The sequence below is a fragment of the Gossypium arboreum genome, chromosome 5, assembly GCF_025698485.1.
Source record: "Gossypium arboreum isolate Shixiya-1 chromosome 5, ASM2569848v2, whole genome shotgun sequence".
In the NCBI taxonomy this organism is placed as follows: domain Eukaryota; kingdom Viridiplantae; phylum Streptophyta; class Magnoliopsida; order Malvales; family Malvaceae; genus Gossypium; species Gossypium arboreum.
Window position 1 is genome coordinate 14,830,228 of NC_069074.1, and position 21,676 is coordinate 14,851,903.

The window sequence follows — 21,676 nt, forward strand, 5'->3', positions numbered from 1 at the left end:
TCGGCTGTAATTGCTGCCATCATGACATCAGACAGACCTGTTCGAGTTCTTCAGAAGGCCAATCTTGGGAAGCAAGTAACAAAGTCAGCTGTGGTTGCGATTTTTGTTTTTGGGATCACGAAGCAACTCTGTTTGTAGTTTGCTTAGGAAATATTTAGTTAATTAAAGTCAAAATTAGCCTAGTGCATGCAATGTAATCTAAGCTATGTCTTATATATCTATTGTTTTAATTGCAGAAACACTTGTTAACCCATTAAGCAAAGTACTTGAACAGTGCTGATAAACTGAAGAAAACAGTTTGCCCTTATTTATTCAGGTCCCTTGACTTGTCCCTCGACAATGCAATATATTCATCTTTTAGGCTGTTATATTTGAGGATCAGGTCATGGAAATCTTCCTTTTTCTCACCTGGGGTTTCCTTTTTCTTCTTCTGCTCCAACCGAAGCTTCACAGTTTCGATTTGTTTCTTGAGCTCTTGGATCTTCACTGTTTTCTCCTCGTGCTGCTTCTGCAGTGTTTCCAACTCTGACGCCGGTTTGCCTAACAGTTCAGTATTTCATATAACCAGCAAAATCCACACACACAAAAAAAGAAAAACAGCAGCTATAATATAATATAATTAATAAATTAAGTTGATAATTTCTAGATTGAGAAATCATGTTACTTGGGTTGAAAAAAAATATGCATGAGATCGGGGGAAAAGACAAGGAAGGAAAGCGTTTGAATATGGCATATATATTATACAAGCTTCCATATTATGTACTTTTTTTTATATAAACATTTGACCCCCCCCAAATATGTTGTGTCTGAATTTATGGGGAAAATATAATTCGAAGTGGTAAGAATTTGGTACCTGCCGAAAGGTTATAAGAGCTACCACTTCTGTCTTCCATGATTTTCTTCCCAGGTTCCTGTTGGACGGCTTCATTCAGGCTCAAATTCAAACAAGCTATAAACTACTTCAAATCCACCAAATAGACTTACATGTTTTAAGCTTGATTTCCAAACAATTTGATGAATGCAGTAAGAAAGAAATAAACAAATACGCCTTGCACATAATGCCATTGGCATTTTGAGATAAGGAAGCATCAGATTTTACCTCAAAAACTATAGTTGAAACACCAAGTCAATGAAAATTAAGATTAAGAAGCTATTAGCTAGCGAAGATAATATAGTTTTAAGATCTACATTAGTGCTAACTCTGTTTACGCATGTAGCTGATGTGTCAACATCAACTCTCGGAGCCGAAAATTAGACGCATCGTTAACATTTATGGCCACCTTGGTATGTTTTTCTTAATTACCAATCAATATACATGCAACACAATCTTAACTAGCCTTATAAGAAAGAGATGAAGCTAAATCCAATGCAAGAAAATCCTAACCTTTTCTCTTTGTTGGTGGCCACACTTCACAGTGAAATGCAGTTGGTGTTATAATGAAAGAACTTCCTCAATTTACGTATACATATAAAGATGGAGCTATGACAAAGAAAGAAGGTTTTTGCAAGTTAAACAGAAAAGAGCATCTTCCATTGATAGAAACAATTATTAAGGCCATAGAATCTCTGGGTACGATCATTTGCTGAGCCCCTTGTTAGTGAAAGTCTCTCCATCTGGTCCTCACATGCCCATGTATCTCTGGTGCTATTAAAAAAGAATCAGAATACTTCATATTTTCATGCTGAGTGATAATGATATCATGCAAATAAGGAGCAATGTATGACGTGACGTCTTTTATTTTTTCTTCAATTTGGACATGCTTTTGAGCTCATGAGACAAATAGGGAAATCAATCATGGTTTCATTTCATGGCACTCAATGCTTTTTGTTTGCTTTTCTGTATTGGCTCAGTTGCCATATGTGGGAACTTTCTTGGAAGTTCAAGGACCGTGTAGATGAAACTAAGTTTCAACATAAAGAAAACTGTGAGGTAACCTTTCACGTGTAAGGCTTGTGGGATGGTTGGGAAGATTATAGTCATTTGATTAAGCTACATAAGAAATTTGAAAATTGTATTGATCACTTAAAATTTGTTAAATCAGTAGCAGAATATGTTGAGTTTTTTGAAAATCAATTTCTTTGTTGAAACTGATTGAATTGAATGAGTGGTAAACTCACTTTCTTCAATATAAATTTTATGTGACATGATCGATGATAAATTGATAATTTTTTTATCTTTTTTATTTCAACCATTAATTTTAAACTCCTTCAAATTTTTAAGATACCAAATCAAAAATGATAAAATTATTATTCAAAACTCATTTTTCTTTTTAAAATATTAAAATCCATACTTTTATTTTTTTAAATATTAAACATAATATCATGTTTTATAATTAATTTAAACGCAATTTTTTATTACTTAAAATAATTTGAATTATAAAAAGAATTCAAACTAAGATTTATCATAATAATGAGTAATTCAATACTAAATTATTTGTAATGTTGGTTAAAATTTTCATTTTACACTTAAATGATCCGATTCAAATACTATTATTCCTACTCTCTTTTCAATAAAAATGTCACAGAGGCTTCAGACTAGAGTTAAATTGTATTTTACTCCACTTTATTTAAAAAATGGGTAAATTAGTCCATATACATTAAAGCAAAGAGTAAACTGGTCTTATATATTAAAATTTTTATCAATTTGTACTGTTTTAAACTGACATGATTGAGGAAAAAAACCGACAGTAACATGTGGCATATCAAGTGCATCTCATTCTAATATACAATAATAAGTTTCAAATAGTAAAAATGGATAAAATTTTAACAAAAAAAACCAAATTTTTTCTTTGATATAACATATAGAGACTAATTGCCTATTTTTGAAATAAATGGAGCAAAATGCAATTCGACCATTGCCACAAAGGCCTCTATGATACTTTTACCTAGGGCTGTAAATTTGACATTGATGCTCGCAAGCTAAGTTGAACTTGAAAAAAATTTAAATTTGATTTGATAATTATTGAGTCGAGCTTGTATAGCTCCAGTTATCAATTGAGCTAATTTCGAGCTTAGTAATATTTGACTCAAACGGCTCACGAACCTTACCCAGCTTTTTATATTTTTATATTGTTAAATTACGTTATTGCCCTTAATATATATTATTAACCTTAAGCTTAATTACTAAACCGAGTTCGAGCTTGAGTTTAAGTATAGAAATTGATAAACGAGCTTAATCGAGCTCAAGCTCGAGTAGTTCGATTATATCTCGAATAGATCTCGAGCTTAAAAATAGATGTTCGATCTAGCTCGAGTCAAATATCAAACTTCAAATTTCGAGTTGAGCTTGACATTCAAACTTGGCTCAGCTCGATTATACCCTTACTTTTACCCTTTCGTGATAAAAAAATTTATGTGAATGAATCCTGCATAGGAGGCAAGGTTTTGAAATGTGACGAGGATCTTAATCTTTAAGAATGATTGCTTATTATTAGAAAGGAACATTTGGAGTTAGGTAATGTGGAACTTGAATATTTTATTTATTTTATAAATTAAGTAAAAAGGAAAATATTAATTTATATATATAGTATATAGAGTTAATTCATGTAAGTATAATTTAGTTTTTCATGTATAAACGTTATTGTAGAAAAGTTTCTTAGTCAAACTTGCTCCAAAAGCTTTATTGTTCAAAAGGTGGCTGATGCCTGATGGCGGCTGTTTTTCTTTTTTACTTTGGTTTCTAATTCATTGAATGGGCAAAAGCAATTGGAAACAATAACTTGGTTTTAAGGATGCGTAAAAATTGTATTAAATATTTAATCCTACCAATTACAGGATTTTGTTTGCCTAATCCTGGTCAATCATGGCACCGCCTCTAATACCCTTCTTATATAGCTTTGCTTTGTAGGATTTGATTCAAGAAGCAGCTTCTTTATAATCTCCCAACGGAATCATGACGAGCAAAATTGTTAACGACATCGCAAGGTCACTTCCAGAAGATATGTTGTCGGAAATTCTCAAGCATGCGGCGTCGAATTCTGCCGCTGATTTCGTCAATGCCAGGTTAAGTTGCAAGGCCTTTCGTGCTGCTTCGAATTACGATCAAATCTTCCAGAACGTTTCAATGGAGAAACTTAACTTCGTTCCATGGCGTAGAAGCGAGAAAGTTTTGCAAAAAAGATGCGAAGCTGCCCAAAACGCCGAAGCTTTATATAGGAAAGGAATGATGGATTGTTTTAGTCTAAGAGAATCTGAATTTGGTCTCCATTGTTTGAAGAAAGCGGCCGAGAAAGGTCACGTAGAAGCTATATATACTTACGGTATTATCTTGATTTGTTTCGGGGGTGAGCTAAGGGAACAAGGGCTTCGAATTATATCTTCTCTTGATCTCACGAATTCTAGCAAAAGAAGAACAAGAATCGTGACCAGTTGCCGTTTAAAAACCGAAAACTTTTTGAGCAATATGTGGGTGTACGCTGCATTGACCGAACCCACACGAATCAGCCGTAGTTGTGATGGTGACATTAGGGAAAGACCGAACCGTTCATGTACTTCTTCGGAAGGCCAAGCTTGGGAAGCAAGCAAAAACGTCGGCTATTGTTGCGATCCATGTTTTTGGGACGGTGAAGCAACTCTGTTTTGTAGTTTGCTTAGGAAATATTTAATTAATTAGAGTGCACGTAATCTATGCTATTTCTTCTGTTAATTGTAGATACCAAACAATATTCCAATTTGTGGCTCAGGTGATTTCAATTTATTTTGGGCCGACAATGATTAAACAAGTTGCAACTTTGATAATGATAAATTTAATATTTTCGTGGATTTTTGTCAACTTCAATTAAATTAGTTGTGCTACAGATTTGAGTGATGGTCCCTAGTCCCAATGGCTGCTACGCACGTGAATGATCCTTTTTGTCGTTGCAGTGAGAGATCCACTCAAAAGGGAAAAAATTATCTAGCCAACTATATCAAGGGACTGTTTGGGTAACAGACTTGTTTAGAGTAGCAGCAGCAAAGGGGAAAAAAACAAGCCCTTGTTGTTAAGTTGTTTGCAGTTAAAGCCTGTTTGGTGGTCTGAATGCGTATCTTCCACCTCAGTTCACAGCTGTTCTACAATTTAGATTCCAATAATCTGAGCAACGGATCGGACAGATAAGAGAGAGAATTTGAAACATGCCAATATAATGTGGGCCAAGTGCTTGTGTTTCTTGACATATCAAAATGAGAGATTTCTTTTCTTTTTGAGGTAGATGGGAGGAATTTTAGATTATATTTAATCAAATAAAATGTAATGTACAGTTAATCCCATGTCCATAAACATGCCTGCTGAACCTGGATGTTTGTTTCCTGGAAAATTCTGAAGTTTTAGAGTTACAGGAGCCATAGTCCAAACCAAATTCAATCTTTCATCCTTGGGATCAATCTTTGGTACAATCAAATTCCCCAGGTTCTCACCCCAGACCAATCATAGCCCACAAATAAGGTTTACAATCTAAAGAAAAAAAAAATAATGTTCCCAATTTCAGGCGGCCCTTGCAAGAACTTCGACCCTATCAGGCACATCTGCAGGGTCAATATAGAAACTACCCCTCCTGAAAGTCCTTGGCACGGTTACTGTCAAGACCCCATCTTCATATTTAGCTGATATTCCATCAATATCTATGGAACCAGGCAGCCGGAATTTCCTCTTGAAGTCCATGGCTGGTTTTGTTGAGTCATCGATGGCCTCGGTCCTAATTATAAGATATCTTGAGTCCTCAACTTCCACTTTTATCTCCTCCTTCCTCACCCCTAATGTATAGTACAAAAAGAAAAACCATGGCATGAAACTAGTTTCTGGTACATAAATTAACAAGGTAAAGGAAAAGAAGATAATGAAAAGAAAATTTTCCATGGCAGAGAGCTACCAGGAAGATCAGCAGAGTAAACGTGATCCTCTGGGGTTTGAGTCCAATTAACATGGCTTTCAGGAAGAAGCTGGTTGGAGAAAAGGGCAGGAGATGGAAGGAGATAATGATACAAGGAAGAAAGTTGGTATGATGGGAAGGAAAACTCCATTTTTAGTGGGAGGTAACTTTTCTTGGCTGCCTAATGGATATATAGCCATCGGGGTTGGTTTTATAACGTGATAGGAACAGGGTTGTCTGCACTTTTGATAGGCCAAGTGGGCAAGTTGGGGGTCATGGAGGCATTTAATTGACGACCTTATTGGCTATTCAAAGGTTCAATCAAACTTTACAGTACTTTGTATAGTAAAAAGGTTGTTTTTGTAATGACAGACTTGATCTAGCATGGCATGGGCTGTCGAAAATGACATGTTACTTTCACCATACTTGCACATACTACTCCTGAGATTTTAAAAGGGAGAACTAAAATATTTGTTCGTGTACAGATTTCAAACCAAGTATTGAAGTATTCAGGCCCATGTAAGCATTAGGATTGGAACTTGGATGGTATCCACGTATGTATTGTAGGATGAAAAAGGAGAAAAAGAAAAGGAATAGAAGCCACGATTCTCATTTCCTCACGAAACAGTCGTATTATTGCAGTCAAAATCATATATGCCATTGCTAATTCCCTAATGGTCTCAGATTGCTAATTCCCTAATGGTCTCAGATACTTTAGAAACAGTCTTATCAAAATCAAAGAAAACAGAAAACTGTCCGACTATAATAATGAAATTTACCACCAAGTTAAGCAGAATAATATCTGGTAGCTTTCAGTCAGAGGAGGGACAAAAAGTTCGTTCACAGCCATAGTTTTTATTAATCAGAAGTGATGGAAAAATCATAAAGTTTACATCATTGTATTCAACTCAATAAGGGAAACAGCCTATCTTGCAATAAGAATTTCATTCCCAGATTGTCTCTCAGCCAATATCTTATCAGTAGGTAAAGCAGCTAACAACATTCAATATCTACTTCTAAAATAAAATCATGAAAAAACTTAGGTTCCGGTGTCCAGTGCCTGAAATTTGAGTCATGCATTTACCCCCAACACAAATCCATTGCTGTACGAAGGAAGATTGGTGGAAGAATCGTGATTCTTCACCGGGGAACGGAAGGGATTAGGTGTCACTGGGTGGGTGATATGTAGTCCAGCACCACGTAGAACCTGTTTAGCATTTGCACACAAAATTTCAGATTGCTCAGTGAAGAAAGCAGGGACGCCGATGGCTTTAATCAGATCAAGAGCACCACCCCAGCTGGAATACCTATCCAATGCACAGTTCAGAGCAACTATAACATGGGGGGAAGGCAAGTAGGTGGCTTCTTCCTGATAAACACCCCTTACTAGATTCACCCTAACTCTGCTACTAATTCCTGACGTGGTACCTGACAAGTTTGTCGGAACTTCAGGTCCTACCATAATGATTTGTATATTACCCAACCCGTTTAACAAGTGACTGATTTCAGAAAATGCAGGCATCCAATCCATCTCCCCTTCAGGCCCCAGGTAGTGAAGAATCACCTCCTTTCCCTTTAGTAAAAGATTCTTTGTATTGATACTGAGAGCCGTCAATATATGATAAACGGTCAAAGGGTGGGAAAGAATATCAGCAACAGGGCTCGACAATGACAGGGACCGAAGGTTATAGTACTCGGACCAACCAGAAAGAAGGATAGGGCTAGAGATCCCATCTCGAAGTTGATTGTGGAAGGGCAAATCACCAGGGTATTCTTCATCATCTAGCCCACCCCAAGAATCCCATAACCCACCTTTAACTGGAAGGAGACCAAAAGGGCAGTGAGAGTAGCAACTGCACTTCCTTCTCCACATCCCTTTCTGATGGATTCCCAATGATTCAAGCCATTTACAAGGTTGGGCAGCAGAGCAAGGGAACATGAAGATTTTCATTACAAGCTCTTCTTCCCTTTCCATCATAGCTTTGTACAGACCGCACATGCTTTTATGTGACTCCTTCCAGTGCTGCTTTTGGCAGAGAGAAGTGCAGTAGACCACTGCTCGACATCGCCCACAGCAGAGAGATTGATCTCCATGAACTTCTTTCTCACACATTGCACAATGGATTGAGCTTGAATTTGAGTTTACTCTAATATCCATGAAGGTGACCTCATCTGGAGGCTCTGCATACTTGGTTGGTGTTGAGCTGGTGGTTGAACTTATCTTTTCTTCATATGCCTGACCAGGTGGATGTGAGATTGTAACAGCAACAAGCTCATGACCTCTAGCCATTTCTGAAGGCCACTGAATGTCAACCGTCTCGATAAAGGGGTCAAAACTTATCAACCTTGTCCAGTTTGGACCGCTTTCTTTATCCGCCTGAAGCAATGGGTGCACCAAGGAAATGGCTCTCATGAAAGCATAGACAAACTTCAGTTCTTCTAGGGTAGGATTCCTAAATTGAAGCTCACCAGAAGATGTGCAGCGTGCGACATCAATAACAGGAAACCGATCGTTCCCAGATGCTTCCAATGACAATGACTTGATCATTTTGCGGTTGGAAGGAAACATTAATGTCTCAAGCTCGTACGTGACCCTCAAAAGCTCAACATTTGGAACTCGAATAGTCTCCCTTAAGCCTGTCATCTTCTTAGCATCATTTTCAGATCTAAACATATAAAACCCAATATCCCCACCATCTCCTCCAATGAACTGGGAACACGGAAAAGGCTGTTTTTTGCCTGACCAATCCGAATCTTTCCCGACTCGGACACCAAACAAATGCCCTGGGCGCAATCTTCTCCAAGGTTCAGTTCTATATAAGGCAGCAGAGGCTTTAAATAAGGGCTTTATAAAGTTAGAAGAAATGCCTTCTACCTTCATAAGGCACGTCCCGGATCCAGGACCGAGACCAGGACCAGAACCAAATTGCTCCTGGAATCTATCAAACAGATTCTTCAAATGTAAATCCATTCCGACCCTAGTATGAAATCTAGCAAAATCCTGGATGTCTCTTAGAAAACGAGATAAAAGATAACAATTCCAGTTGCAAAGATGAAATCAGTCAAAGTCTGTCAAGAGATCTCATAAGATAATCACTTTAAACCCAGCAGTTTCTCCAAGCATATTCAGTAAAGAGCAGCTATTCCAGCAAGTAATTGCTATACACGCTAAAACTGCTTAAAACCTAGAAAGAAGGAAATTCTGACTACCAGGCAAGATGAACGAGTTAAAAGCAAGAATGGAAAGCAGTCAATTACCTCAATTTGGAAGACAAAAAGTTAAAAATTCATATAATGTATTAGCTGTACTCTAGAATTCTCCTTCAACATTCAGATTCAAAAGAGTGGAAGAGCTGTCAAAGATCCGTTGCCTTTTAACTTTCAGACCGAAGAGTTTACAGTTTGTACAGCGCACACTTCAAGTAAAAGACCAAAAAGGAAACTGATTCGAGACAATTAGAAGGTTATTGTAAAAACCCAAATTAGCCCATATTTAAAAAGAAAAAAAAAACCCCTCTGATTTCATGTAAAATTATCAAAATATACCTTAAATAACATATTTAATATTTCCTTGACTAAAAGTGATATCTTTCAATTATATAAATTTTGATATGTATTTCTCCTACTTAACCTTTAGTTACCCATTTAAATAGGTAACAAACAAACCTATTTCAGTCATTTTGACAAACACCATATCAGCTTACGTTCCCATTCTTTGAAAGCTTTTCTTTTCCAAACTATTGCAGTACTTTTTCACTTGCTGATAATAAAAAGAACTACGACAGTATTTTCCTAAGCTTTTCCTAACAAAACCTTTCTCACTCAAACCATGAGCCTCGTCGTCAGGAATGGTATACAGTTAAGCGTTATATAATTACAATGACAGTTGCAAATTTTCTGCCCAACTTATGGGTCTTTTTCTCTTTTTATAAAAATAAAAAAAGAAAGAAAAAATGTCCCTGAAACCATGCACTGCACACAATGTCGACTGCTTGATGTTAAAGGTAGATTGCAAAGAGTACCAATTGCAAATAATCCAAATTTGAGAAAGGGTACCTAAACACCACCCCCAATGTCACCTAAACTCAGTAATGAATTAAACACTAATCATTCATCAAGACTTTTGACTGTAAAGCTCGTTCCTTTTCTGTTTTTAGTTTGACAACTTGAAAACTAAGATTGCGGTGGTGGGATGGCATCTTTGGCATTAGATTCCACACCATTGGTGTCAGCCGCCATTAAGGAACTACTACTATCTTCAGGTACAACCATTTCTGGAACAGTTTCTTCAGCCGCAGGCTTTGGCTCAGATGGGATGGTTTCTACTCCAAATATCATTACTGGTTGGCTGTTCATTGACTCAGAGCATGAAACTGTCGTAGCAGTTGTGGCAGCCTCACTTGCAGATAATCCATCCATGTGAGACGTGCCAACTCCACCAATTATCTTTGTAGCAAGCTCCAATTCAGTATCTTGAGAAATATCTACATCTAGCCTGGATGAAGCCTGTTTTTCGAACAAGTTGGTTTGAGTGGGTTCACCACCATCGGCTTGAGCTTCAGGCTCAGAAATTTTGGGAGTTTGGTTGTTACCAAGGTCAAGGTTTTTCACATCATCATGAAACAATTCCTGTGACTTAAGATCAGAACATATGGCCTGGTCATCAACTTGAGGATTTGGATTTACAATCTTAGCGGCTGGCACATCAGCAGTAAACATTGCAGACACTGGCTCAGATGTATTAAGTGCCTCCACGCTAATATTTGGTCCTTTCATCTGCTTTAAGGCTTCAAATCCCAGCAGTGACTGATTCCGTCCCACAGCTTTATCTGTCTGCAATCCGGAATCTAACATTCGGTCTTGCAGGACCTTTTGCCCCACGGGAAGACCAGTGTCATTAATTGGCAAGTTACTAGCTAGAGGAATTGAAATACAGGCAGATTGGCTCTTACTAGCAGCCATGGCACCAGAACAAAGCCCAATTTGTAGACCTTGGTCTGGAAGGTTAGGTGCATCGTTTTTATCCTCAACAGGCTTCGCACTTTTCCCTGATGAAGGACTCACAGCATGGAGATGACCCTGTGCGTTTACCAATGGGATAGGAATATCATTTCTTTCATACATCTTAGCATGCGGAGCCACATCATTTTCAGCAGTAATCGGAGTGAATCGCCCTGGTAGAAATGCAACACCCCTAAGGTGCATGTCGGTATCACAAACCTTAACATTAAGAAGGTATCCAGCATCAAATGAACCTTCAATGACACCAGAAACCATCTGACCTACCATTTCATTAGACGTAGGGTCGCTTGTTCCCACACTCTGCTTGTTTTTCAGATTCTCAGTTGCAGGTGTTGGAGGTGTGCTGTCCCGTTGAATACTATCATCCTTACGTGGACGCCCACGTCTCCGCTTTACAGGGGGATTTTCTGTCAAAGATATGCTCGCCCCTTGACTCTGGTTGCTCATCATCCACAAATGGATGCACAACCTCCTTTAAGCTATCTTATAACAAATCCTAGTCAATAATCTTCCTGCGTTTACCTGCAATGATGAGAGTAATAAAAACTTTTGTCATCCATATGCTCAATCGAGAGCTGAATGCACTAGGAAAATGGTAGAAAAACATAGTTAATCAACACTATTACCACTTCTTTTGCCATGCTAGTAAACAGTATTTTACAAGAATCAAATATACCAGACTATATAACGTCAGGTCCTCTGGATTATTATTAACATAAAGTTTGCCTATTGGTGCTATAGCTAAGTGTTCTCTTGGAGTAGGCCCCAGGTTTTGGCCTAATATTTTTATTTAAATAAGTGCTCAATGCCACAAAGGAATTAATGTCTTAATTTTCTCAAGTGACAGATAGTATATAAATGGGTTAGATTTGAACAGCAAAGATCACCTACTCAACAAAAGGAGCTACTGGTGAACTGAGATATGCATATCAAGAAGGTCACCAATGTAATAGGTAGATTCAATAAAAAGCCAGATGGATGCAAATACAAAAATATAAGGGAACATAATTTGGGCACCTAAGCAGACAATAAAGTTACTAAATGCTTCATAGGTTCTCAGTTTGTTTAAGATGTTGAAGAGTTTTAAATTTAATCAATACAAGTTTGGGAACAAAATCACAAAATAAATGCTATGGATGTCAGGACCTTAGACCTTTCCACCTCTACAAATATACCAGGCGGGATAAAATCAAAATATAGATATTGTCTGTGAAGGGTATATAGAAGTCTAAGCATGACCAAGAATTTCTAGTACAGATTTGATATCATGATGAAGGCCCAAAGTTCAAGCCATAGATGTTGCTTGTTTCGTCTATTCCTTTAACATTTTGTCAACAGCAATGTACCGGTTGGCCATATCTGCCAATGAAATGCTAAACAAATTCCCATTTTTGATCTATGATTTCTTAACCCAAGTCTCACACTATCGAAGGATTTTGAGACTTGAGATAACCAAAAGTTCATCCTCTAAACAATTTCCAACATGATATGATACTCAATAGAGCTACAACTTTGATGTAAAAAGAGAATATACGGAACATCACAATCACCGACAAAAGATGGAAGGGACAGTTCTAATATCTATGCATAACAAACATAAAAACATGGAATCATTCAATAAAACAACGCACACCAACCTACACCTTTGATGACCTTTTTCCAACAAAACGACGTAATTCTTGGATCAAGAAACACCCTCAAATATGAGAAAATTTGAACCCATAATCATAACCCAAATCAGGCAAGAATGAACATAGGAACACCCTGTTGAATACATTCCTAAGTTACAACGAGTCCAAAAGAACAAAACCATCTTCTTCACAATCTAAAGAGGAAAATGAATCTGTCTAAGTTAAGAACTAAGACACAATCCCAAATACAAGTCTCTTACTCATTCAATCAAAATGGAAAAGGAAAAGAAAAGAAAAGAAAAGAAAAGAGAAACAAACTCAGTAATCAAAACGCAACGACATAAGGTAAACTACAGTTTCTAAAAGAAAAGAAAAGAAAATTAACGTGCCTTTTGTTTTTACGAGAGATTCCGAATCAGTTAGTGGAAAATGGGTGGTGAGCTCATCAATAAACAAATCGAAAATTTGCTGATTTTTCTTCTGATTTCTTTGGAGTGGCTGTTTAGTTCGCGGGATAATATAAAAACCGTAATGCGACGAAACATGAAAGGCAATCAAGTGTTTTTGAGCCATTAGTTGGGCTTCAATTCGTTAAATTGTTAAAAGAGAAATCGACAGAAAAGAACATGAACTTGGCCCAAAAAAGAAAACTGGAGTTTTAGCCTGCTCGAACCCAAAAACAAAAATCCTTTAAATCACACCTGGTGGGACTCGAACCCACAATCGTCTGATTAGAAGTCAGACACCTTATCCATTAGGCCACAGGTGCTTTTTTTTGTTGGACGGAGTCACACTTATATTTTTATCTCTATTTTCTTTTGCCCATTTTACAAATGGTTAAATCTTAGTTTTGGTCCCTCTAATAGCTTAAATTTGATATTTAAACTACATACTTTAATTTCTCACATAATTTGGTCCTTATAGCTTTATAATGTTATTAATTAGTCTAAATAGTTAATATCGTTAGTTTTTCAATTAAAATATACGTAGTTATATATAATTTGAATACCTAAATTTTAAAAACCAACACATGACTTTCCATTTCTTTTAGGTTTGCATAAGATTTTTTTTTTTACATTATAAGACAAGGGTCAAATTTTAATTTTGACTCTATACTATGTTGAGACTTGTGATTTAGTCAATATATTTTAATTTTGGATTAATGGTAAAAAGGCCCCTGTATTTTGGGGTTTGTTCTAATGTAGCCTTTATACTTTCAAAATGTTCAATTAACCCCTGTACTTCATTTCCGTTAGCTAAATGGCCCCTGATCCTAACAGCGTCAGCTTTTATACTGATGTGGCACGCGGCCCAATCAAAGGATGCCACGTTTACCATTGTTGACTTTTTGACTTAAAGCTTAAGGACCATTCAGCAATTAGTCCTTTTTTTGAGTTTTTTAGAATTAAATTAAAAATATAAATTTTATTTTTTATAACAAATCTATACTTTGTCCTTTTTATTTTTTTTCCTTTTCATTTGTTAGTTTTTCCCCTTTTCGTTTCTTCTTCTCATCTGTCTTTTGTTCCTTTGTTTTTTCCCTCTTTCTTCTCACCTTTCTCTCTTATTCTGTTTTTTCCATCTTCGTGTCATCTTCTCTTATTTTGTTTTCCCTCAAAACCATCACTGTTATTTTGATACGTAACCCCTCTCCTTTCTAATCTCAAAATCAAACCAAGATTTTGAATGGATTTTAATATTTGGGTTAAATTTCCATTTTCTAAATAAAAAATGGTTAATTGCTCATAAGCGTCTAATTGGGCACAAGCAACGTCCCTTTAACTAACAGAAATAAAGTACAATGGGTTAATTCGACATTTTGAAAGTATAGAGGTCACATTAGAAAAAACTTTAAAGTATAGGAGTCATTTATGTCATTAACCCTTTAATTTTTTACATAACTTATAACATCATTAATTAATTTAAACAATTAATATTGTTAACTATTTCAATTAAGTTACTACATCAATTTTTAAAAGCACTGTTTTAAAAAAATTAGTCATTACTATTTCAATTGAGTGATTTATAAAAAAATTTTAATAAATGTTTTAATATTAATTTTTATTTTTAATATTACACTAAAAATTTTAATAAAATTATTTTAACAACGATATAAACTAAATCTAACTTTTAAATCCGAAAATAAAAACTAATTTTCAAATATGAAAACTAAATCTAAAACTCATACTATTACGTGTTAACTTGATGGGTCCTACAAAAAAAATTCTGTGGCGAGTGCGTGTTGCCCACAAGACCATCTAACAATATCATAGCCAAGAAAAATTAAGACAAAAAAAAAAGAAAAAGAAATTAGATAGAAACCAGAAGCTAGTCATTTCAAATTTCACGTTTATTTTAATTTCCTTTTATTTATTGTTTGTTTGTTTTCTGGTGCTTTCTTTCTCTATCCTGAAACCACAGCCGTAACCATGTCTTCCTTCCTAGCCAACGGCATTTCCAGCTTCTCACCACAGCCTACTTCCGATTCAACCAAGTTCCTTAAAGGGTTCTTCCCAAAGCTCGATTCCGTCAAATACATAACCCCAAAACTCCAAAGTTCAAGGCTTTTGAAGGTCAGAGCAGATGTTGGTTTCGATCCTCAAACTCTCACGTCAGATCCCAGCTCTTCATCAGGTAAATCCTACGATGACAAAATCCAGGAAATTCTTCGAAACCGTGATTATGATAAGAAGTTTGGCTTTACTATGGATATCGATTCTTTTGCGATACCCAAAGGGCTTTCTGCAGAAACAATCCGTTTAATTTCTTCTTTAAAGGAAGAACCTGATTGGATGGTGGAGCTTAGGTTGGATGCTTATGAGAAATTTTTGAAAATGAAAGAACCCAAATGGTCTGATAATCGGTACCCGCCGATTGATTTCCAAGATATTTGTTATTATTCTGCGCCCAAAAAGAAGCCAGCTCTGAATAGCTTAGATGAGGCTGATCCTGAACTTCTAAAGTACTTTGATAGATTGGGTGTCCCTTTGAATGAACGTAATCGATTGGCTAATGTCGCCGTTGATGCGGTTCTTGATAGTGTTTCAATTGCTACTACGCATAGGAAGACCTTAGAAAAGGCTGGGGTCATTTTTTGTTCGATCTCCGAGGCAATTAGGGAGTACCCTGATTTAGTTAGGAAATATTTGGGGAGAGTTGTGCCTAGTGAGGACAACTATTATACAGCTTTGAATTCAGCTGTTTTTAGTGATGGGTCGTTTTGTTACATTCCAAAGGATACGAAATGCCCGATGCCAATTTCGACTTATTTCCGGATTAATGCATTGGAAACTGGGCAGTTTGAGAGGACTTTGATTGTTGCTGATGAGGGAAGCTTTGTGGAGTATTTAGAAGGATGTACGGCGCCTTCTTATGATAGGAATCAGCTTCATGCTGCTGTTGTTGAGTTGTATTGTGCTAAGGGTGCAGAGATTAAATACTCCACTGTACAGAACTGGTATGCCGGTGATGAGGAAGGAAAAGGAGGGATTTATAATTTTGTTACTAAGCGTGGACTATGTGCTGGAGATCGTTCGAAGATATCCTGGACCCAAGTGGAGACGGGGTCTGCTATTACTTGGAAGTACCCAAGTGTTGTTTTGGAAGGTGATGATACGGTGGGCGAGTTTTACTCTGTAGCACTCACAAATAACTATCAGCAGGCAGACACGGGTACAAAAATGATACACAAAGGGAAGAATACAAGAAGTAGGATTATCTCGAAGGGTATTTCTGTTGGACATTCAAGAAACTGTTATAGGGGGCTTGTTCAGGTTCAATCAAAAGCAGAGAATGCTAGAAATTCATCACAATGTGATTCAATGCTTATCGGCGACAATGCCGCTGCAAACACCTACCCTTACATCCAGGTGCGAATATTTGATTTTTAGACATCTTTCTCGTATATTTTGTGAAAATATTTGTCCCTGTACAAGTTTTTATTGATATTTTGTGTATAGAGGTGATTCCCATTTCTTTCCTATTTGCTTTTCCTGTTTACCCATGTAACATATCTGCAAACCTCAAACTGTTTGATTGATATTTTGGCATACATATGTTTTCCTTTCTATCCAACTTCTTGTCATCTGTGTCTGAACTGTATTACTCCTTGCTGAAACAATGTTGACTCCCATACCATGCATGCTCTGTAATATCAATCCATTACCGTGTTTTACCAACTAGAGCTTTATTCAACCTCTTATGAAGAAACAGTGGAATGCCAGTTGGGATAGAACTTTATTCTCATTATTTTTTTTTTGAATGTTTGTGCTGTAATAGTTACTTTTCCCACAGTGCCATTACATACCATTTATGGTTCATTGTTGTTATTTGTTGTATCAAGAACCTAGATGCTCCATTTTGTTACTCACGATTGGATTGCTGTCATTAAACAGGTCAAGAATCCATCAGCTCGTGTTGAGCATGAAGCCAGCACCTCCAAAATTGGTGAAGATCAGTTATTTTACTTTCAGCAGAGGGGAATTGATTATGAGAAGGCCATGGCTGCCATGATTTCTGGATTTTGCCGTGACGTTTTCAATGAGCTTCCTGATGAATTCGGTGCTGAGGTGAACCAACTCATGAGTCTGAAGCTCGAGGGATCCGTGGGTTAAGTATGATGAAGGTTTTATTCAACCGAGGTCAAGTTGGACAATGAAATAATTTTGTCAATGAAATCAATAACGTTCAAGCTCTTAGCATCTTTTTACAAATGACTAGTTAGCTGTAATGTACTTTGCTGTTCCTGAAGTGCTGTTTAGTGTATTTCCTGGAATATACCTCTGTGTATATATTTGATCTCTTAAACCATGAAAAACTGTGTTACATGCATTTTAGTAGTCCATTATGTGTATTGCCGTGGAGAGGAATAAGATCAATAAGTTTATGTCAATATTACCAAATAATTATCCTTTTTTTTTTATGAGTTTGCTTTTTTGTAAACTGTCGGTGTAATTCCATTATTCACCAGCAATGTTAGAATCTTGTTTGTTGCATTTCTAATGGGAAAGTTAACATCAAAGTTAATAAAACTTGTTTGTATTTCCAGCAGGTTATCCCTTGAACCATTATTATTACTGTGATGATGATGTAGATACCAGCAGACCTCTTCTATCATTCCCATGCTTGTCACTTTCTTTGTTAATTCTCAAAAGCATTTAGAAATAATTGGTCCTTTTTATTATTGAAAAACAATTTACTTTTGAGTCAATGGCTTATCAGCACATAATTGGTAGGCTGACTCATGCTTCAGGAACTGTGTTTGATAATATACAATCTGAACATAACCAGTCGGTAGACACTTTGTTTGCTTACAAAAGATGCTTCATGACATACCATGCCGGTGGAAATTTGGTCTGTTTTATAGCGGCTACCTTTGACTTTAATATTTCTCCTTTCTGTCTCTGGCCCAACCCGACCAATAAAACACCGAAATGATATCTCTGTTACACTCTTCACTCTTGAGTTCTACTTTCCATATATGGCGTTCTCTCAGACCTATCAATAGCTGGATCATATGCGCTGATCCAGCTTTCCACCACGTGCACCATTTCTCCTTGCAATTGGGATTAGGATAAAGCCTTTAGAGTGGTCAACGTGATTATTAAATTTATAAAAATAACCGGAATTACCATATGAATAACTTGATTTTATCTTATTTTGCAAGAAATGTTTATTTTGTTACATGCGGATGAATAAACTAACATATCCTGATCTTGTAACAGGAAAACATTAATAACAGGAAAACATATAAGGTCTAATTAAGTAGAAATACCCTCAATTTTCATTGATAATATTTCTTCATTGGATTTCTATAATTTTCAACGATTAAAATATATTTACATAACTAATTCAGGTCATAATCTTCGACGTACTTCATGCTTAATCTGCATTCATTCATTTATTTTTAAAATAAAATAAAACCCAACCTAATTTGATAAGTTTAAATTAACCTGCATTCAATTAAAAGCTTAATAATTATCTTATCTAGTGGCATGTTGTTTCCTGAGCATTGCAGCCCAGAGCAGGTCAGTTTTCACATTGAAAAAAGCCAGCTAATTTAAAACCTATATTTCTCCATAATTATTGTTGTTTTAATTTTATCTAATGAATATTGCTTCACATGTACAGCTTCAGCACCATATGACATCCTCAATAGCTTAGATACATCCCCCCTATAAATATTGCTTCAACCTAAGGTCTCGTATTGTTTCTCTTTTAACTCCCTCTCTGGTAGTAGAATCTTTCCCAAAAAAACAAAAATGGTGATTCTGAGGAGATCAAATGGTTACTCAAAGGTGGATAAGGAAGACCCAGAGGAGATAATCCATCGACGAGCTCAGTTCTTGATCCACAAAGTGCTGGAGCGAGCAGATTGTAGAAGAAAACCATCGTTTCTACGAATCAGACTGTGTAGGCTAAAGGTGAAGATCGGGAGAAGATTGAAGAAGTTAAGGAAGAGTGCGTTGGTTAGTATTTCGGCAGCAAGAACTGGTGTTTACAAGCAGGTTATAGATCAATTGAAAACATGGAGACGCTTGTTTAACCCTGCTAGTCATCATGGAACCATTGCCACCCTTCCTCGCCCTTTGTTAACTTGAAACATATATATATGTGGCCTTTATATTATACACATTTTCTCTGTGTTTTTTTTTTTGGTAAAATATAAGAATGATTCGTGTTTTCTTCTTTTTGGCAATAACAAGTTTCTTCTTCTTTTTCCTTTCGTATCTCGGCATTGCTTCATTTTTCTTTGTCGCCAAAATTAGAGCTTTCTAGTGGGTTAATTTGTTTGGTTGAGAATTGAATTAGATCATCATTTGGAAAATTCTTCCTTTCCTTTTTTTTCCTTGATGAAATAAACTCAAAATTGGATCTGCAAAGAGCATAAGGATAATACAAAGACATCATGAAAGAAAGGTTTATTTTACAAGTTTTCTTTGTAATAGAGGACAAATCCTTGTTCCATTGATATTTTTTCTTTTTTTCAGATGAACCCCAAAATAAAAAGTGAGGATTATGAGATTGTGGTCCTGGTTCCAGCTAGGTGCTTAGAAATGGTAAGATCCAAGCGTGATTTATGATTGACCCAAGCTGAGATTTGAAGCAGCCTCTCACATGGGTTTCAATTTCGAATTAGAATCAGCAATTTACTCATTTACTGAAATGTTGGCCATAAACCAAACAGCCGAATTAAAAGCTTGAAAACGATTGGTACTTTAGTGAGTGCTTGAAGGATCTAGCTACAAACCAGACATTTTCCCTCTATCCTTATCATGCCGGACTGTCCTGACTGTACTCTCCCACGTCCCCAATCAATTACTTTAATTATTGATTCGCTCGATGCCGGTGCCCAATTGGCTTCTGGTCAACCCAATGACAACCACCCCGGTCTAATTAATGCTATTTAAACATTTAAGTATTTATATTGCTTTTTATCTATTTGGGTTCTTGAATAGCTCATTGAAATAGAGTATTGTATGATTCTATGAATATACAGTCAAACTAGCAATAATAAAAATTATTAGTTACTCAAACTCTTTTGGCACTCATGCACTCATCATTGTTCATGCACTGCGCACCTATTAAATAAAACCTCGGGACCACGTTGTCCCCTCAAATTTCGTATGTCAAAAGTCATGCTTCACAATTCTTACGGCTACGGGCTTTCCGTGATTTTGACTGAGGTTAGTTGATGTTTATGTACCGTTGGTGATGGATTGGACTGGTAAGTTTTTTTTGGGATCGATGAACCGAGTTTTATATGGGTTGAAATTTGTGGCAAGACGAAAGTGAGTTAAAAATAGAGTCGAGCTTGTGGGTCTGAATCTTGATGCTTACATCAATGAATAAACGAGATTTTGTAATGGAGAAAACAAGGGTTCAAGTTTAGCAACGCATAATACCAGTATTTGAGAGTCTAAGAGTAGGGGAAAGTTGGTAATATTTATTGAATTAAAAAGGCAAACAAGGGGCAAAACACGTCAAGCAGATGCAAAATACACATACTCGCCTGAAAGTAAAATAAATTGAACAAAATAGAAGCCAAAACCAGAACGAAAACTCCCTTATAAATTCGCAATCTTCATAAATCCCCACAAGTCGAGGACACCGTTCCACAAAGTTGCCCATATATCACCAAGCAGGAAGTCGATCCACCAATCCGTGAAAAGCCAGTCCACCGGCTACACCCATCGCCAATAACATTCTCAAACCACGAACCTATAATCACAGCAATTAAACCGACTATAAAATTCAAGATTTAGTAAAAGATCACCCTCAAAAAATGAAAGAGAAAAACCATAAAAGACATTATCTCTGACATAAAAATCAACCTATCTTATATCTTTCTTCAACAAGCACTCCTCGAAGACTCGACACAATCTTTCAACTTCGGAATGGGACAAATACCTCGACTTGACAACCCGTCAATCGATAAAAAATGCTAATGTTAGAATAAAAAGAAAGAAAGAAAGGATACACCAAACCTCAAGAAAACGAAATCAATCCTCTTATTGATCCAACTTCAGACTCCTCCCCTCAATCTGCACTAATTTCTTGATCACCTCTTTATCATTCTCGATAACCATGATTAGAGAGATATTAATAATAAATTTTTTTATTCAATGAATCAGAATTGTTGATAAAGAGAGACCACCAAATCAAAATTGTTAATAAAAGGGTCGGGATATTTATATAAAAATACATATCTAAACGATAAATATTTTAAATTTGGATATTTTAATCATCAAAATTTAAAAAAACAAAATAAATTATTTAAGTTTATTTTTACCTAATTAATATTTAGAAACTATTTATACTTAGATATTACAATTATTAAATTTTATTTTACCAAATTAATATTTAGATACTATTTCGTATTAGTTTACTAAATTAAACTAAAAATATCACTGAATATATCATTAAAAATTATAAATGCTATAAAAGAAATTAAATTTAAAAAAATAAAAAAAAACTTTGGGGCCAAACACAAAATTTTCCTTTTCTAAATACTAATCATAATCTTAAAATAAAAAATATATAAAATTTCAAAAAGCTAAAAGAAATTTACAAAATTTAGACATATGGGGAACTGCCAACCCTCTTGATTTTGCGTCTGTTATTTATATACTTTTAATATCCATAATAATATTATTGTTATTATTAATGATTCAAAGT

General features: G+C 35.9%; 7 protein-coding genes, 1 long non-coding RNA gene and 1 other non-coding gene across 13 annotated transcripts; 3 read left to right on the plus strand and 6 right to left on the minus strand.

Annotated features, from left to right (window-relative positions):
- Positions 1-194: 194 nt before the first annotated feature.
- LOC108452801 (uncharacterized) lies at positions 195-1,687 on the minus strand. 4 transcript variants are annotated; one of them, XM_017750594.2, is made up of 3 exons: positions 1,385-1,663; positions 854-911; positions 195-540 (listed from the first exon to the last, which is right to left on the minus strand). In XM_017750594.2, exons 2-3 carry the CDS (start codon positions 891-893, stop codon positions 305-307), a joined length of 276 nt encoding a protein of 91 aa, XP_017606083.1. In that variant the 5' UTR covers positions 894-911; positions 1,385-1,663; the 3' UTR covers positions 195-304. The 4 variants fall into 4 exon arrangements, 3 of the variants coding, with proteins under 3 accessions (XP_017606083.1, XP_017606082.1, XP_017606081.1); XM_017750593.2 differs by lacking the exon at positions 1,385-1,663 and adding an exon at positions 985-1,332 and having other exon boundaries at positions 195-525; XM_017750592.2 differs by lacking the exon at positions 1,385-1,663 and adding an exon at positions 985-1,325.
- Positions 1,688-3,464: 1,777 nt separating this feature from the next.
- Positions 3,465-5,576, plus strand: LOC108450994 (putative F-box protein At1g67623). Its single transcript, XM_053028126.1, has one exon. It carries the CDS (start codon positions 3,893-3,895, stop codon positions 4,610-4,612), a length of 720 nt encoding a protein of 239 aa, XP_052884086.1. The 5' UTR covers positions 3,465-3,892; the 3' UTR covers positions 4,613-5,576.
- On the minus strand, positions 5,323-6,120 carry LOC108452021 (15.4 kDa class V heat shock protein). Its single transcript, XM_017749753.2, has 2 exons — positions 5,847-6,120; positions 5,323-5,730 (listed from the first exon to the last, which is right to left on the minus strand). Exons 1-2 carry the CDS (start codon positions 5,995-5,997, stop codon positions 5,462-5,464), a joined length of 420 nt encoding a protein of 139 aa, XP_017605242.1. The 5' UTR covers positions 5,998-6,120; the 3' UTR covers positions 5,323-5,461.
- A 561-nt stretch (positions 6,121-6,681) lies between these two features.
- On the minus strand, positions 6,682-9,885 carry LOC108450056 (uncharacterized). The gene has a single exon (XM_017747491.2). It carries the CDS (start codon positions 8,815-8,817, stop codon positions 6,919-6,921), a length of 1,899 nt encoding a protein of 632 aa, XP_017602980.1. The 5' UTR covers positions 8,818-9,885; the 3' UTR covers positions 6,682-6,918.
- LOC108451983 (uncharacterized) lies at positions 9,803-13,056 on the minus strand. The gene is made up of 2 exons (XM_017749708.2): positions 12,889-13,056; positions 9,803-11,390 (listed from the first exon to the last, which is right to left on the minus strand). The coding sequence occupies exon 2, from the start codon at positions 11,316-11,318 to the stop codon at positions 10,020-10,022; it is 1,299 nt and encodes a 432-aa protein (XP_017605197.1). The 5' UTR covers positions 11,319-11,390; positions 12,889-13,056; the 3' UTR covers positions 9,803-10,019.
- Positions 13,057-13,195: 139 nt separating this feature from the next.
- TRNAR-UCU (transfer RNA arginine (anticodon UCU)) lies at positions 13,196-13,268 on the minus strand. The gene has a single exon. It is a non-coding gene; the product is annotated as a tRNA-Arg (tRNA).
- Positions 13,269-14,761: 1,493 nt separating this feature from the next.
- LOC108453515 (UPF0051 protein ABCI8, chloroplastic) lies at positions 14,762-17,403 on the plus strand. The gene is made up of 2 exons (XM_017751659.2): positions 14,762-16,368; positions 16,894-17,403. The coding sequence occupies exons 1-2, from the start codon at positions 14,929-14,931 to the stop codon at positions 17,110-17,112; spliced, it is 1,659 nt and encodes a 552-aa protein (XP_017607148.1). The 5' UTR covers positions 14,762-14,928; the 3' UTR covers positions 17,113-17,403.
- A 1,193-nt stretch (positions 17,404-18,596) lies between these two features.
- On the plus strand, positions 18,597-19,220 carry LOC108452310 (uncharacterized). The gene has a single exon (XM_017750084.2). The coding sequence runs from the start codon at positions 18,760-18,762 to the stop codon at positions 19,096-19,098; it is 339 nt and encodes a 112-aa protein (XP_017605573.1). The 5' UTR covers positions 18,597-18,759; the 3' UTR covers positions 19,099-19,220.
- A 1,204-nt stretch (positions 19,221-20,424) lies between these two features.
- On the minus strand, positions 20,425-21,225 carry LOC108452451 (uncharacterized). 2 transcript variants are annotated; one of them, XR_001866394.2, is made up of 2 exons: positions 20,986-21,225; positions 20,425-20,719 (listed from the first exon to the last, which is right to left on the minus strand). It is a non-coding gene; the product is annotated as an uncharacterized LOC108452451 (long non-coding RNA). The 2 variants fall into 2 exon arrangements; XR_008283347.1 differs by having other exon boundaries at positions 20,833-21,225.
- Positions 21,226-21,676: the final 451 nt, after the last annotated feature.